At 44.8% G+C, this 16,376-nt stretch overlaps 1 protein-coding gene across 1 annotated transcript in view; it reads left to right on the forward strand.

Annotated features, from left to right (window-relative positions):
* Positions 1-16,376, forward strand: part of SHC3 (SHC adaptor protein 3) — an 88,341-nt gene that overhangs the window by 55,018 nt on the left and 16,947 nt on the right. Inside the window, exons 6-8 of the mRNA XM_006022397.1 lie at positions 6,546-6,599; positions 9,160-9,211; positions 13,573-13,699. Of these exons, the coding sequence (XP_006022459.1) occupies positions 6,546-6,599; positions 9,160-9,211; positions 13,573-13,699 (233 nt within the window). The remainder of the gene's footprint in view (positions 1-6,545; positions 6,600-9,159; positions 9,212-13,572; positions 13,700-16,376) is intronic.

Here is a 16,376-nt window from a genome sequence, read left to right on the forward strand (position 1 = left end):
GTCACCGAGCGCAACCCCGACGTACCCCTTTCCCCGCCGGCTTCGAATTGCAGACGGATTAACTGGCTTGGGCCCCGCCAGCTGGAACAACTCGTGTGGTTGTTCCGACGACCGGACCACCTGCATTGTGATTGCAAGCGGCGTGAGTAAAGTTTTTTACAACCAATAAGTTGTGTCTGCCTCTCCATTCACCAGCCCGCCCTAACGTACGACCAATTTCTAACGTAACTCAAGTCGGCTCCCGCCGTCCGAGACGGTGGAGAGTGAGTGCTTTGTGCCAGGGGTGCTGGACCTGCAGATGGGCTCTATGGTGGTCTCGCCTCTGTTCATCAGGGACCATGTCTGCTCACTCCTGCCCTGGCTCATGTGACCTACACTGGCTACCTGGACCTCCACCAGGCCCACTTCAACTGTTGCCTTGGTGGAGTGTGCCTTCAGCTGTCTCAAGGGACACTAAGGCTCCATCACCACCTGCCTTAAGTTCGCCAAGGACAATCTTCCCTGGGTCATTGTCGCAGCCAGTGTCCAGGGCCAGCAAGGCTGGTATGTGGTCCTGGCCCACCTGCAGGCAGCTCTGGCTCCCTGCCCCTATGGGGGCAGGGCAAGCGGCAGGGCTGGGCCCAGGCAGGGGGGCTGGGTGGCTCTGGACCCGGGGCGTGGGCCAGGCCAAGGGCTTCAGGCTGCTGGAGGTGGCACAGGACCTCCTCCCAGGCCCAGATGGAGGGTTGCTGCTGGGCGGCAGGTGGATTTCAGAGGGCAGGCAGGACTAGGGTTGGGGGCTAGGCAGCGGGTGGCACAAAGGTGACCGCATTCTGCTCCCACAGCTCCTCTACCCACTCCCGCTATAGGGCCAGGAGCTATGCCCAGAACTCCTGGTCCACTTGGTCCTGCGCCGCCTTGCACCAGTCCTGCATCTCCTCGTGGGTGACATCCTCTGCCTACCACCTGTCATGGCAGGCCACAACTTCCACCTGCCGGGCCTAGGAATCCTCCAGGGAGGCATCCAATACTGTGACTGGATGGCTCAGGAGGAGGGTCCTGTCCAGAAACCTCCTCCAGGAGAGCTGATGCATCCATAGGGCCCCAGCAGTGGGCAGTGGTGACCCTGAGGCTTCATCCCAACCCACTATGCCCTGCTGCTGATGGCCATGGTGTCCCAGGCACACCTCTGCACCTGGCATGGGACCCTGAGCTATGACGGTGTGGGGGGCAAGCCCAAGCTGCCCCACAACCTCTGCCAATGCCTCAAGGGCTGTGGCTGCACTACATGTCACCGCTCCCCACAGCTGAGGAGGACATTGCCACTGGCACCGACATGTTCCTTGGTGTGTAAGAGGCTTGTGCCTGCCTAGCTGCAGTACATGGGCTGCTCAATAAGGTTTTGCACTGTCTCCCACTTCTCTGCATGCTGTGGGGGGAACCTGGGGCCCATGGAGTATGGGCAGGCTGGGCAGAGGGCTGGGGTGAGGAGGGCTCTCCCTCCTCAGAGCGGGGCTTATCACATGGCCAGGGCTGGCATGGCTGGTGGCTCTGCATGGTCACAGCTGTCAGTGATGGTGTGCAGCTCTGGCTAGTGTCCTTGGATGGCAGGGTGCGGCAGCAGGGCATCCAGCCAGGGGTCCCCCCTGGGGAGGAACTGGCACTGCTGGTGGTCAGTGGTGTCCTGGGTGGCTGCTCCTTGTCATGGGGGCTGGGGCTATAGAGCTGGCGCAGCAGGTGCTGGCCCTGACTCCCTGAGCTCCTGCTGGAGGGTGCAGCCAGGGAGCTCAGCAAGTTAGGCTGCTGGATGTCTGAGAGTCTCTCCCTCAGTGACGTGTTCCTGGGGGTGCCTGGCCCAGTGGGGGTGGCTCAGTCAGGTTGCCTCTGCTGCTATAGAAAGCACAGTTGTGGCCTGGGTCCTGGGGCATGAGTATGTCCATCAGTTGCCGCATAAAGGGCATGGACTTTTGGGACCTACTCGACTGATGATTATGGTTGGTGATGGAAACCCATGGTGCCCACTGTGCCCACAAGACCTTGACCTTTATGTGGCACTGTCACGCAAACCGTTTGTGCCCATGCTCCCGCATCTGGGCTGACAGACCCTCATAGACATGGGCGTTGGAGTCCCTGCCCTACTCAAACTGGCACTGCACCTCTGCCTCACCCCACAGTGCCACAAGTTCACCAGTCTTGTCCATGGACCAGTTGGGGTCCCAGGTGGTAGGCACAGGTGTGGGCATGGCTGCAGACAAGGAAGACATGGGTCCCACACTGGCTTTCTGAACCCCCGTGTGTCTGTCCCTGTCCTGCCTGGCCTGGACAGTTGCCTGCAGTGCCCAGCACAGGGACATGGCATGGGACTGGCAGCCGTGTGGCAGAGGCAATGCCTAGTGGCATGGCTGACCTGAGAGCAAACTTGCTCCTGGGTTGTGTCAACACATGCATAACTGAGCAGTAACTAAACATTAACTAACCATGAGTAAATTTGCTACATTCAAAGTTACTTGCAATTACGTTTTTACTGCACAATAAGCATGTGCACGTGTAGATGTGTGTGCTTACTGCACAGTAAACTATGCTGCTGTGCAGTTAAGTGTCTCATGTAGACATGCCAAGGGTGAAACAGAATTTTCTGGCCATGGGATTTTTTTTTGGTCCAGTTACAAACTTTGGTTGTGCTCGAAGGAGGTGTCTGATTCAGGCATGTCCTAAGAGAGGAATAGATTTCTTCATTCTCTCCTCCCCCCAGCCTTTTCCTTTTTGCAGTTTTAAAGGACAGTCTATTCATAAGGTGCTGTTCTAAACAGCTTTGAAATTTTGCTCTGCAGTGAAATGTCTGCCTTTTCAAAAAACAAGGAAGCCTATTTCAGTCCACTCCTTTCTGTTTCTTTCTTTGTGCTGAAAGTGTATACTGACTTTGGGGAATCACTGCAGCAGATTGTGAATGATGTATGAGTTGAGAAAAATCCTTGCTCAGTATATAGAGAGAGCAGAGTGTTGCATAATCGCTGTGATGCTATTTGCTGTGAGCTACATACTGTGTTAAGGAATGCAACTTTCTGCCCAGATACAGCTAGGAAAAAAAAAACCCCTGCTGTGCTCAGAAGGCTCTAGATAAAAAAATAACAAGAAGCACAAACCTATATAGATATTTAAACGGTTGTTGTTATTACTGCATTTCTATTGATTTGTCTTTTGCCCACCCTCACCTTCCGATATAGAACGCTGCCGTCTTCTAAAGTAATAGCACAAACATAGTGGTAGCAGCACAACTGCAAGCTGTAGTGGCTTGCACTTTTATGGTAGAATATGGCAGCATGTGTTATAACTAGAGCTACTGAGAAAAGAAGTGTGCCTTTAATATGCTCCATTTCCAAAAATATCAAAACTTGAAAAAAATCTGTGACCTTAAAGACCAGGAATAATTTTAATACAGGGCCAGCTCTTCAGCAATGAAGTTGCACTGATTTACCTATACCTGAAAATCTTCCCCAAATTATTTCAGCTTCTCTCTGTGATATAGATAGAGGAAATTCCAGTGAATTGGGATCATTAGAGATGGTTAATAGGAGGTATAGCCATGTCTACTACACTGAGAAATGATGAACTGCATCTGGCCACAGTGACTGGGAAATAGAAGAGTCTTTGAAAAAACAGCCGTCTGTTGATGGTTCCCTTTGTTTCTGGTTTGTACCATATTAGATTACCCAGGACATAGAATCATAGAAAATGAGGGTTGGAAGGGACCTCAGGAGGTCATCTAGTTCAACCCCCTGCTCAAAGCTGCACCATCCCCAACTAGATAATCTGAGCTAAGACTTTGTCTAGCTGGGTCCTAAAAACCTCCAAGGCTGGAGATTCCATAACCTATAACTTTGAACCCATAAAGCCGTATAAAGTGTGATGTGTTCACTCTGGCATACCTTTAAGAATGCTGAAAATAAGACTGGTTTTGTGCTTAGTTCTTTGCGATGCTGTGCAAGAAAGATGGGCTGACAATAGTCTCCTGTCCCTGGACAGGCTGGGCTTGGAAGCAAAGAAGGAACAGAGTTCTCAGTCTTATGTGTGGGAAGGAAAGTGTCAGGGACGGTTTGAGCCACTGTACAGTAATATTTTTATGATATTAATTAAGGACAGAGCTGGATGATATTTTTCAACTAAATATTTTTCCAGTAAAAATACAGATCTGGATGGCCTGAAATTTTCCCCCAATTAATTTAAATTTTGGAGTATTGTTTCAGTCAAAAGGCCCTTAAAAATGCTGGACAAATAAAATTCTGTTTTATGACATTTGGTTAAAACATTTTTTTTAAACTCAGGAGTTAAACATTTAGTTCTGGGTTGAATGAAACATTTTGTTTGATTGAAACTGAAATGTATTCTGAAATTCTGAAAGAAGATTCATTTTGCATCAACCTGAAATTTTTTCTTTTTGAATTTTCCAGCACTGCCAGTGGATTAAGAAAACATTCTGTTCATTCTTGCTGTTCATTCCCCCATATAGTAATGTCACTGTGGTGTGGGGTTTTGAAGAAGGCTTGGGAGGAAAATCCTCCTTGCAGACTAAGAGGAATATAGTCCTCTGCTGAGAACAAAAGAATTCCAGATCTCTACAAGGGCTCTGATCACGTGAGCAGTTTGGGCTGGAAATATTGTGAAAGCAGCACACTTTACAAGGAGGAAGAACTTCATATTCTTCTCTGGTGACCTGTAACTCTAAAAGAGCAGACTCCAGAGAAAGTCAGGTCCAGCCTGTTCCTCACAAGTACACAGAACTGCAGGAAGAAAAAGTGGAAGGAAAATAAGTTGGCTTAGAGATTATCATTTTCTATAACCTTCCACTCCCCAGACAAAGAGGGTTTTTTTACATATTCTAAAATATTTGCTTTTTATTTTTCCCAAAAGAGGCACTGGCTGCTATTCTTGCATATCCTTAGTAAGAACCCAATCCTGTGACAGTTAAATCAAATGGCATAACTCCTATTGGTACAGGCTTAAGCTTTAAATTAACTTGTCTTTCCTGGTTGTTCAATGGAGTTATTACTGAAGGATTTTAAAAGTTAAATTTCATCACAGCAATACAGAAGAACCATCCTTCTTAGATTGGAGATTCCTAGTAGTACATACATCTTTTCTGCTACACTACGGACAAACACAATATAAGCACAAATCTGTTAGGCAAATTGAATATGGTCATTTCAGATGCACCAGGATTCACCTGAGAGAAGGAACAGTAATACTTTAATTTACAACTGGATTCGAAATACTGAAAGTGTATCTTATTTAGGATAGGTCTTAAATATTTAATTGCATAGCAGATGTTAGAAGCAGTAGCATATTGAACATATCAAGCATTTTCAGCATGTACAAAATGGAGTAAATTAAAAAAAGATAAGAACCTTCCCCTCTACAGATCTTTAACTGCTGAAAAGCAGGGAGGTCCATTGACCTCAATAGGGCTGGGGTTGTAGTCCATAGTTATTCTTCTCCCTTCTACAGCAAGTGGCATTGTAAGAGCTTTAACACTAACTGAAAGAAATTACTGAGGAATCTAGAGACTTGTATAATATGTTGATGAGTGCTATATAAATACCTCTAATACTGTATACTGCAGTCCCATGCGGGTGACCCAACAAACCTCTTGGCGGATAACATGTAAGTAAAGGATGTATGCATTAGGCCTGATTCTCAGCTACATAAAAGCTCCTTTACATTGCTCTGACAATGTAATTGGGAATAGAAATGGGCAAACATAATTCACAACTGCTTGCAGTATAAAGACGTGTCAGGTGTGCAAAAGTCCATTTCATCTAAACTCAATTTTTAGGTTCATCAAACCAAATTAGCTACCCTTAGGGGGACTACTCATCTTTTCTATTTTCCTGAAAGCTTTTTGCAAGATTTCATACCAAAGACATGAAAATAAAAATAAAATGCATCAAATACTTCTTTAATTGAAAGTCATTTGTGCCTTTTTAAAAAACATTTGTCTGGTATTGATTTCAACACTATTTTGACCCCATTCAGCTAGAAAATCTGTTTAGTTTCCACTCCATCAAACTGCACAAGGACATGGAAACTCCTAGAATCCACCATTGACAGCCATGCAGGAACATGGAAGAATCAGAGTTTGAATGAACTAAATCCTTGATCACTTTTTATCACTATTGGATTATAAAGAAAATTGTACTCCTGTTCCTGTTTTATCACCCTTTGTCCCGAGAACTTAATTGTTAAACTTCTGCTAACCATTGAAGTGATGCTAGTAGTTTTTGGTGGGTGTAGGCCTATTGTCACCATGTAACGAATAGAAGAGTATTTCAGTTAAGGGGAAGAATATTTCAGCAGGGCATATCGAGAAAGAAAGAAAACCCCAAGTAGAAATATCTGATATTCATGTTTGTTTACAGTATCATCATGTTTCCTGTGAAATATAAGAATTATTTTGATCCTGGCTTTTACTTTTGGGGTGTCCTTCATTTTTACAAGCTCTTAAAAAAAGCTATAAGCTACATAAGAAAGCCTACTGACCTATACTTAATTTTTTTTCCTGATCCACACAGATCATAGCCAATCATCATATGCAGTCTATTTCTTTTGCATCTGGAGGTGATCCGGTAAGCATTTCTTTAGCTTTTCTTTTACTCCTGTTGGTATTGTTATCTGAGGACCTTATCATTTATCACATACATGCCATTTATCACATATCCTACTTAAAGGAAAATATAAACACAATAACTCTTGTTTCTTGTTTCATAAATTCTTGACTATTACCATCAAACTGTCTTTAGGGGAAACACTGACAGGCAGTAATAAATCCTCCTCTTTGAATGAGTGGAATGAAAAGGCATTGAAAAGCCTAAAGTGTTTCATATAAAACTTGATAAATATTGCAGATGTGACTCCTTGTTTTGCACAGTAAACTGCCTTGAAAAAGTAAACTCAAATTGGTGTCATTTGAACCTTCATCTGCATTGTTACTCCCTTTGTCCTCCCTGCAATAACAGACTTAGAATGCAGTTATATTCCTAGTAAGGTCATTCAGAGTAATCTTTTTCCCCTCTCTTTTCTTCCCAACTTCACCTTGAGAAAGTAACAGAGTGGGGTAAATGCTGTCCTCAGAAATGTTCATTTCACACACAGGTGTAACAATGTGGCTGGGTATCCAAGACAACTGCCACACACAGAGGTAGTGGTTATTTCCTCTTGTTGCTACCACCACTGGCACGATTGCTTGCCCTGGTCTCCGCACCCTAGTTACTCTACTGATTCCACACATGTGTTTGAAGACAGGGTTTGACTTTTTTTTAGGAAGAAGCTCCTTTTCCCTAAATTGGCCAAGTTCAGTTTTACTCTCTGATACACATATGCTGCTTGCACTTACCTCATGCATATCAAAGGCAGACCAGTGTGCTTGTTGCTTATCTACATATTTTTACAAGAGGTCCATCTAATTTCACACTAAATATGCTTCAAAATTATTTCCCAGCCATGAAGAATTGAAGGCATTTCAAAACAGTAAAAGTCTCTCCTGAGTCTTCAAAGCTTTTTAGTTGAGATTGATTTATATTGCCAGGGACAGGTCCACTCACGTAACATATGTAAGGTGCTACGTACCCTCTGCATAAGACTTCTCTCACCTTTACTATGATATGATTTAATATAATCAGTTTCTCTTAGAAGAAGATCCTTAATGTGTTTGCAGTAGGTTAGATATGAATACACCATAAAGCACAAATTCATTCTAGAGAACAGCTCTGTTAAACTCAGTGACATTGCAGCAGTGATACATTTGGAGCTTTTTACAATAATAATTCAGGGAGCAAAGCACTGATCAACAGCAGCTCAGAAATACAACAGATTGCCATAAATGCTGTAAATGAACAATTCCTGCAGTGGGCAGAGGAGCGATTAGTACAGTTCCCTGCCTCCATAAGAAAAAGACTTTGCCACTCCATCTGCCACCCCAAATGCTAAGTCCTCGAAACACCACTGCCTCCTGCCCACTGGTGGAGTGAACAGGAGAGCTGCAGCAGTAAGAGATTTGAACTGGAGTAAACAAGCTCTTCCAAATGTTTTCGTGAGACAAAAAGCATGCCACTGAGTCACTGAGCTACCAGAGACATCACATTGCACCAAGGATGGGAGCCAGCCGGAGCTGATGAAATTGTAAAGTAGTGTTGACAACAAGACCCCTTTACTATGAGCTCATCCTGGGGGTGGAGAGGGTAGGTGTGAGTATTCACTAATACTCAGCAGGCTTGTCACAGTAGGCTAATCACAGAGAGAACTTTAAATAAAAGAACAAGCTTGCTCATATGGCAGGTGGCTCTCTTGTCTCAGGCACAGAGAAGGAAAGGAAGATGCAAAGGTTGGGTTTTAATTAGGCCACAACATTACTCACCTGGGAATTGTGTGGCAATAACTTGTACAGTGCTGGTCATCATTTCTTAATCACGTTTACATGGTAAAGGACTGCATCGTTCCCCCTACCTCTCCAGAGCTTTCTCTCCATGGGTTGGTGATCCCCCAACACCCATACCTCAGATGAAGTTTTAGGGGATGGAGAAAGCGGTTGTCTCCTTTCTGTATGAGACATTTTTCCAGCTTAGGTGCCCCTACACTACAGTGCAATCTGCAGCATATGTCTACCTTCTATCTCACACACAAACAAGATTGACTGTTTTGAAAGAAAATCCAATTCTGCCCAAAGAGCGGGGTTCTGAAGAATGCTCTTCATCCCAGAACTTCAGTCTATCATTTTGATACACTGAGCCCAACCCTACAAGGGACTGAAGACAAGGACTGAGGCTTTGATTCTTTGCTCAGTCCTGACACAGAGCCTGCTAAAGTCAATAAGAGTCTTTTAATTGACTTCCAAGGGCTTTGAGAGAGGTCCTTACACAATAAAGGCAGTGCTTTTCAAGGCACACTGGTGTGACTGAGTGGGAGCAGAGCCAAGATCATACATTTTTTGCAGTGAAATAAGAGTTGCTTTTGCAGAAGCTTTAGTGGTATCCAAGCAGCCAGTGTTCAAACATTATAGGCATGGTGCTGAGCAGGGCATAGTTAGTACTTTTCTACAGAATGCTTGAAATACTTATATGCTATGCATTGGCCTTTTGTCATCATGCAAAAATGTTTTTGTTTATGATACATATCTTCCTTTTCTCATAGGATACAACAGACTATGTTGCATATGTAGCTAAAGACCCTGTTAACCGCAGAGGTAAAGTACACGTCATATTTGGCACCTTCTTTCCTTTAAAAACATTAATTATTAATATTTTAATTCCTGGTATTTGGGGGATTTGTCCAGAAAACTGAAATGAAACACAATAAAGACTTTACACCTGAGCTGATAATTGGAACAATGACATAGCAGTAAACAGGGACCACACACAAGTTAGTCTAGCAGCACAAAATTGTTCTTATTCATGAAATATATTTCAATTTTTTGGGGTTCTTTTCATGTCTGAACTGGACATTCTGCACCAGCTCACTGCACCTTGCAGGAAAGGAGAACATAGCCTTTTTTTGTGTGTGGTCTTGATTAAAGCTGTTACCTAATTTTCCTGCTTGAGATCAGACATCCATTTCACTGTAAGTCCCCGTTAGTGATTGTTTCCAATGTTTGGGATTTTGGATGCGGTTTAGATTCTCCTTAATAAGAGCAAATCATAGAAAAAGAGAGAGGAAATCATAAACTAAAAGGAGAGCAACAAAATAAACTCCCCTGCTTGCATAACAAAAGGCAGCATTTTAGTTACAAACTATTGTGTAGTGTTTCTGAGTCCTATAATGATTTAGGAGCCTAAAGTGGGTCCTAGGCAGAATTAAGGAGCCCAAATCTAAAGTTGTGATGCTCAAACCTCTTTACACAGCTGTATATTAAGGGCAGTGCTTTTAAAGACACACTGGTATGACTGAGTGGAAGCAGAACAAAGATCATATAATTTTTGCAGTGGAAGAAAGAGTTGCTTTTGCAGAAGCTTTACCAGCCTAACCTTGGAGGTGTAAACATCCCGTATGTGTCACAGTCTATGACCGTATCATTCTCTTTGCTGCCTACAAATTTTATTTTTTCTTCTCTGTAAAAACAACCTAAGTTTGACAGGGATGAGGAACTTGATGCTTAAGCCCTATTGGAATACAGAAACTAGGCATACCTAGTCCCCTTAAAGGCCATATCAAGTAGGCCTTTGTAGATCATGCCTAACAGGGAGTGACAGGATTGGAGTCCCTACAAGTTAAACTGGCAGTCACCCTCTGCTCCCAGGCTCCTCTCTCCTGCCCCCCACCAGTGCAGGTGGACCACATCATGGGAGCCTCTGAGGGCTTTTTTAAGTCCCCAAAGGAGGTAATAATCTACCCTCTCCACCCTGCTTCCTCTCCATGCTCAGAGGCATGTCCCCTCCACTCCCCTCTCCTTCACTCCTATCCCACCTGCTGCTGCTTTCCCCACTGTCCCAGGGACGGGGGAAGCTCCAGACCCATTCCTATCTGGTCCAGTTGAGCTGCCTGGGGCCCGGGCTCAGCTGGGGACCACAGCAGCAGTGATGGGTGGGAAGGTTTCCTCTCTCATGCCTGCTCCCAGAGAGCTGGGCAAGTAGGAGGAACCTACCCTGCTGCTGCTGCTGCTGTTGTTGCTGCTTTCTGTGGCACTGTTCAGTCCAAAAGGATGGGGTGTAACTGTGCCATTCTACCCCCTCCAGCTCCACCCCTAGATGCAATAGCTTAAGTGGTTGAAAAGTAGGAAACCCAGGTTTCAATTTTTTTTGGCCTGACTGGGTTCAAATTCTCAGATCCCACAAAAAGATGATTGCTTTGCAGCTGTACCACTGTGCATAACACATTGGGCCAGAAAGACAGTTTTTAGAGTGCATTTGACTCTCTACTCCGAGAACAGGAGGGATGAAACGTAGGGGCACTGATACACGTGACAGAACTCTGCTCCGACGTGTGCAGAGCAGACTTGATTAATGGAGCCTGCTGTGAGTCTGCTGGAGTGTGCTAATTAGTGTGCTACAGCAGCTTCCAAGTCACATGTATACAGCATCCTCAACGAGCTTTAGTTAAAGCACCCTCGCCGCCATTTTGAAGTGCAGGATGCTGAATACGCATAACGCTGTGGGTGCTTTAATTAAAGCAGCTCTCAAAGCTGCTCTACTTAAAGTGCCCCCTCCACCCCCGTCCCAGAGCACATGTACAGATGCCATGGGGTTTTAGTCCCTGCTTCCAGTAATGTATTGTGTACCTGCTTCATGTACTGTGTGCCTTACTTCCAATTTGGATTTGCTTAGCCTTAGCTTCCTGACCCTGATTCCTGTTATGCCTTTCTCCACCAGGTTAAAGAGCTGTTTATTGTCTGGTATTTTCTCCCGGGGAAGGTACTTATATACTGTAATCAAGCTACCTCTTAATTTCTGTTTTTTGTTAAACTAAAGAGATTGAGCCCTGTAGGTCTCCAACTGTAAGGTATTTTTCCAACCCTTGACTCATTTTTGTGGTTCTTTTCTGTACCCTCTCCAGTTTTTCTACACTTCTTTTAAAATCTGGAAAAGCATCTCATTAGCCCTTTTTTTGCTATAGCATTGCACTGAGAGCTCACTGTAAGTTACTTGTCCATTAAGTCTTTGCTTTCCAGAATACAGCCTTCCATTCTGTTGAAATGGTCTGAATACCTCTTTCCTAGACATAGAAGCCTGAATTTCCCTGTATAACTTTGCATTTTGTTTGACCGAATGCATTTTACCAGTATGCCGAGGGTGACTGCCTTACTCTCATCATTCTTTATCATTCTACCAAGCTTTGTGTCATCTGTAAATTTCAGTGGAAGTGACTGTTATATTTCCCTCTCCTTAGTCCTTTTTAATAAAGATGCTATTGAATTATTACTATCTACGTTTGCATTTACAATGGGCTGCACATCGCAGACATGTACAAGATGACTTATTTCTCCTCCAGAGAGGTTAAAATGGCAGAAAATGCTTTTCCTTTCAAAATCTAATGCTCTTGCAACCTAGAGGCAGTCTGCCTTCCACCCACCCAGCTTGTAACATACACTAAGGAAATAGACTTGTGCGAGCCAAACCTTTCTCTCCTTTTATAAGAAACATATTTTCTACTTGCTCAAAGTCCATTCTCGTATCCAAGGAGACAGGTTACCTGTTACATCATCTTCTGATACCAATTTCTTGAGTATGACTCATCCTTCATTTCAGCCCCCAACAACGTTAGTAGCAGGCAGTATACCTTCTTTAGATACCTGCTTCCATATGGATATTATAGTTTTTTGTTCAACTTAACTGCTTTCAGACTATGCGTTTGCAGGTATGACGCTATGAGAGCCAGGGAATCCCTCTGTGCTGATAGTTAAACACCACCAGCAGTGCAGTTTATTTCTCTAGGGCAAATTCATGTGATCTGCAAAATGTCAGTGGCATTATGTTCTGTCTTTATGCCAGTGAAATGCACTGGGTTTGGATGCAAAATCCCTCTGTAGCCCAGGAACATTTGCTGTAAATCAAAGCATCATCCAAGTCTATGGGCAAGAATAACAGGCATTGCATAGGTTGAAAAAGACCCTGGAACTGCATACTTGCAAATCTGGTGTCCCCCAGCTTTGGCTGGCTCACAGATCCATCCTGTATGCTAGCCTGTTGGAGGCAATTGCCTAGACCTGCCTCAACTGCAGTATAGCTGTGACTGACAAAATTGTACAACCAAACACAAATGTCACCATTTTCATTTATGTGTATTGTTAGGTTAGTGTGCAGAATCCACAGAGCCCTGGTGCTAGGCATTGGACATATGTAGTGGAAGCCAATCCCTACCTTGAAGCATTTAATAGTTTATATAGACATGCGGTAAACAACAAAGTGGGAGGGGAGGGAGAGAGATTAAATGCCTCATTTAAGATGACAGAGCCAGCCAGGAACAAAACTATAATGTGAACTGAGGACTCCTGGCTTGAGACAGTACCCTGTTCATGAACCCTGCTGCCTGTCCAGAGATGACAACATTTTATGAATAGGACAAATGATCTCACAGGGGTTTTTACAGTGCCTTTTCTTTGTACCAGTGAGGTGCATCTACCACTATTAACTTAGCTCAGTGATTCTCAATCTTTTCAGTCAGGGCCCTCCTCCACAACTTTGAATTTGGCAGCACCCCTGGTTGAGAACATTTGCCTCTGACTATACCAGTGATTCTCAGCCAAGGTGCTGCTGCATGCTTCTGCTCATATGAGGGTTTTCTGATAATGAAGGATATTTAACTCATTTTCCTGAACTTCAGGAGTTTTTAGAATGAAGGGACTGGACTGTGGTCTCACATCAGCTTTTTAAAAAAAATATATAATGCAGTAATTCTATCTAACCCTAGTGGAATCACTCCAGGCTTAAGATATTCTAAGTGTGCAGATAATTTAACCCATTGTCTGGAAGTAGCTGTAACTAACTGCTGTATCTTATTTATATTCATGTTTACATGATGAATAGAATAGCTATGCCATTCATCACTGCAGCATGGTAAGGATTGTATGAATAATAGTTTATAAATATCATTGTCTTCCCTTCTTTATTTTAGCTTGCCATATACTGGAGTGCTGTGATGGCCTTGCTCAGGATGTCATCAGCACCATAGGGCAAGCATTTGAACTTCGATTTAAGCAATATTTACGCTGTCCCAGTAATATACCTGCTCTCCAGGACAGGTGAGTAACATTGCTATAGAAACCTTCTAAATCAGTATTTCTGAGCCAGTAGGAGTTAATCCATGACTGCACAAGGGAGTTTTAGCAAAACTGGACCCTCTTTAAAACAGTTTCCTGCTAAGTTAGTGAAATCAGTATGGATGGAACATAATCATTTTAAAAGAATGTTTAAACATGACCTTAAGGCTAAATATTAGCTCTTAGAGAGAGAGACAAAAGGATGGCTGGATTTAGAGGTGATGTGTATTAAAATATATATCACAAATGAGTAAGCAAGAATGAGGGAGACAAAACTGGTGTAGCTTGCATGCCAGATGACCAGAAGAAGTAGGTTACACAACTTCTCTAAATTTGGCTCAGGGTCAGTAACACAATGTGAAGCATGATTTTAAAATAGTCCTGCCCAGCCCCACATATACAAGACATATCAGTCTATACCTAGTTTAAATCCAACTTTTCTTCCAATTTGGGTGGATCCTTAGATTGATACAAATGGTTTGGAGTTGAATCTGCACAGTTCCCTTGTAAGATCTCAAATATTCCCAAAAAATTTGACTTGCTGTTTTTAGAGATTTTTCTTTCTCCTGAAAGTTAAACTACTGACAACCTTTATTGCCTCTGTGACAAACAGAGCCAACTCATGGCCCGGTGAGGCCCAGCCATTTTGGAGACCAGCCTGCCCCTTTTGTCCTTGGGCCAACCGCCTACCTCTTCCTCCTGCCACGCCTTGATGTTTTATTGTTTTGATGTTAATAGGTGGGAGGCTGCCCTTCGATCTGCCCTGGTGTCAAGGGCCTAATGTACAAGCTCCAACCATCCCTACATGTGTCCCATGCCTTGCAGATGTTTTCTCCGGCTAGGTAGTACTGGGACTTCAGCTCTGGAGCCTCACGTGAAACTCTCACTCCCCACTGGAGATCAAAGTCCCAGCACCCTTGCAGATGTTTCCAGGCCTAGCACCTGGCCTCCCTACTGGTGAACACACCAGGCCTTCCATATCCAGCCTAGCACCCGGCCTCCAGTCAAGTGGCTCACACCAGGCCTTGTCAACTGCCTCCTTTAGCCTGGGGCCTCACTGCTGCACCCCTCAATACTCCGCCCTACTACTCAGGCTGCTTAACTGCCTTCTCATCTCCAGGGCCTCACAACTATGCCCCACAACTCAACTGCCTCTCACAACAGCGCCCCAAACTCTGGGCCTCACTCCCCGCTCCCTGGCCACACTATTCTGCCCCCTCCCAGGGCCATGCTATTGCATCCTACCACTTGGGCTCAGGGTCGAACACCTCCATAGGCTCAGGTGGCACTCCACTTTCCGTGCCTGGCCTACCACTCCACACTCTCACTTGAGGCTCCAATTAGAACACCTCTGCAGGCTCAGGTAGCACTCTCGTGCTGTGCCTGTCCCACCTCCAGGGTCAAACTCCCCACAGGGCTCAGGTATTCTGTGTGCCTGGCCTTGAGCTCAAAGCCTGCCCGAAGGTGGGGGCAGGGGTTTAGGCGCCCCCAACCCACCTTACACTAGGATGGTCCTCAAACCTGGCATATAATTGGCCCTTCCCTACCACAGGCAGGACCACTAGGCCTCCCCATCCTGTTAGGGTACAGTTTCAGGTCATGACCAGGACCAATGAGGTCTTCTCCTTCCCTATAGCCTCACCCTTACCTCCAAGGTGTTCCAGGACTAGCCCAACCCAATGTTGCCTCCTTGGGCCTGCCACACAGACTGCCCTGCTCTTATACCAGAGCTCTACCAAAATGGCTACCCTCGTCAGACACCTAGTGACTGGCTACTCTGGCCCTTTAAGTGATGGAGCACTGAAGCTGCTCCATCACACCTCCAATCCATTATTTGATATCCATTGGAAAGAAGCATGATTTCTACAAATGAATACATAGAGAAAAACTGGGTGGTCCCTCCCATGAAGATGAGCACAAGTGGAAGGACCAAGTGGAGGAAAACCTTGGTAGCATTATTAAACTAAGGAAACTAGGTTTTTCTTTTACCCAGAGAATAATGTTTAGTAGGGCCGCGTGCAGCTTCGGTAGCTGATTCAATTCCGAGGAGGTTCATCCTGATTCAGGGACCGAACCTCCGAATCCGAATCGAATCAGGAGACCAAGTAAAAGCTCTAAATTGATTTGAAGCATCTGACTCGATTTGGAGAAGTTTCGGAAAAGATTCAGCCAATTTGGAGATCCAGTCATAGACTAAACAGGCAGCTGAATTTCTCTGAATCAGCGCTGAATCTTCCAAAGCTGATTCAGCCAAATCAATTTGGGATGGTGATCCAAATTTTTTAATCGAATCACTGTCCTCTGAATCAGCCAAATCCAAATCTGAATCAAATACTTCCCTATTTGCACAGGCCCAATGTTTAGGGACCTACCGAATTCGAGACAGCTGTACACCGATTTCATGGTCAGAATGTGGGGTTTGGCAGCCATTTTATGAAGAAGTGTGATGGGGTCCCCCATCCCTCTGATTGGGATGGGAGACCCTGCCTTTCACTGCTGATTGGCTGTGAAGCCTGTCCATCATGTGGCCCCAAGCAAAATGACAGGCAGCCCTCGCAACCAATCAGTGGTAAGGGGTGGGGATGGAAGCCATCTTGCTGGCAGCCCCTCCAGTGGGCAGTGCCCACTTGTCCCTCCCCCCTCTCCCTTGCCCCCACCT

This window comes from Alligator sinensis, unplaced genomic scaffold (assembly GCF_000455745.1).
Source record: "Alligator sinensis unplaced genomic scaffold, ASM45574v1 scaffold665_1, whole genome shotgun sequence".
Taxonomy (NCBI): domain Eukaryota; kingdom Metazoa; phylum Chordata; order Crocodylia; family Alligatoridae; genus Alligator; species Alligator sinensis.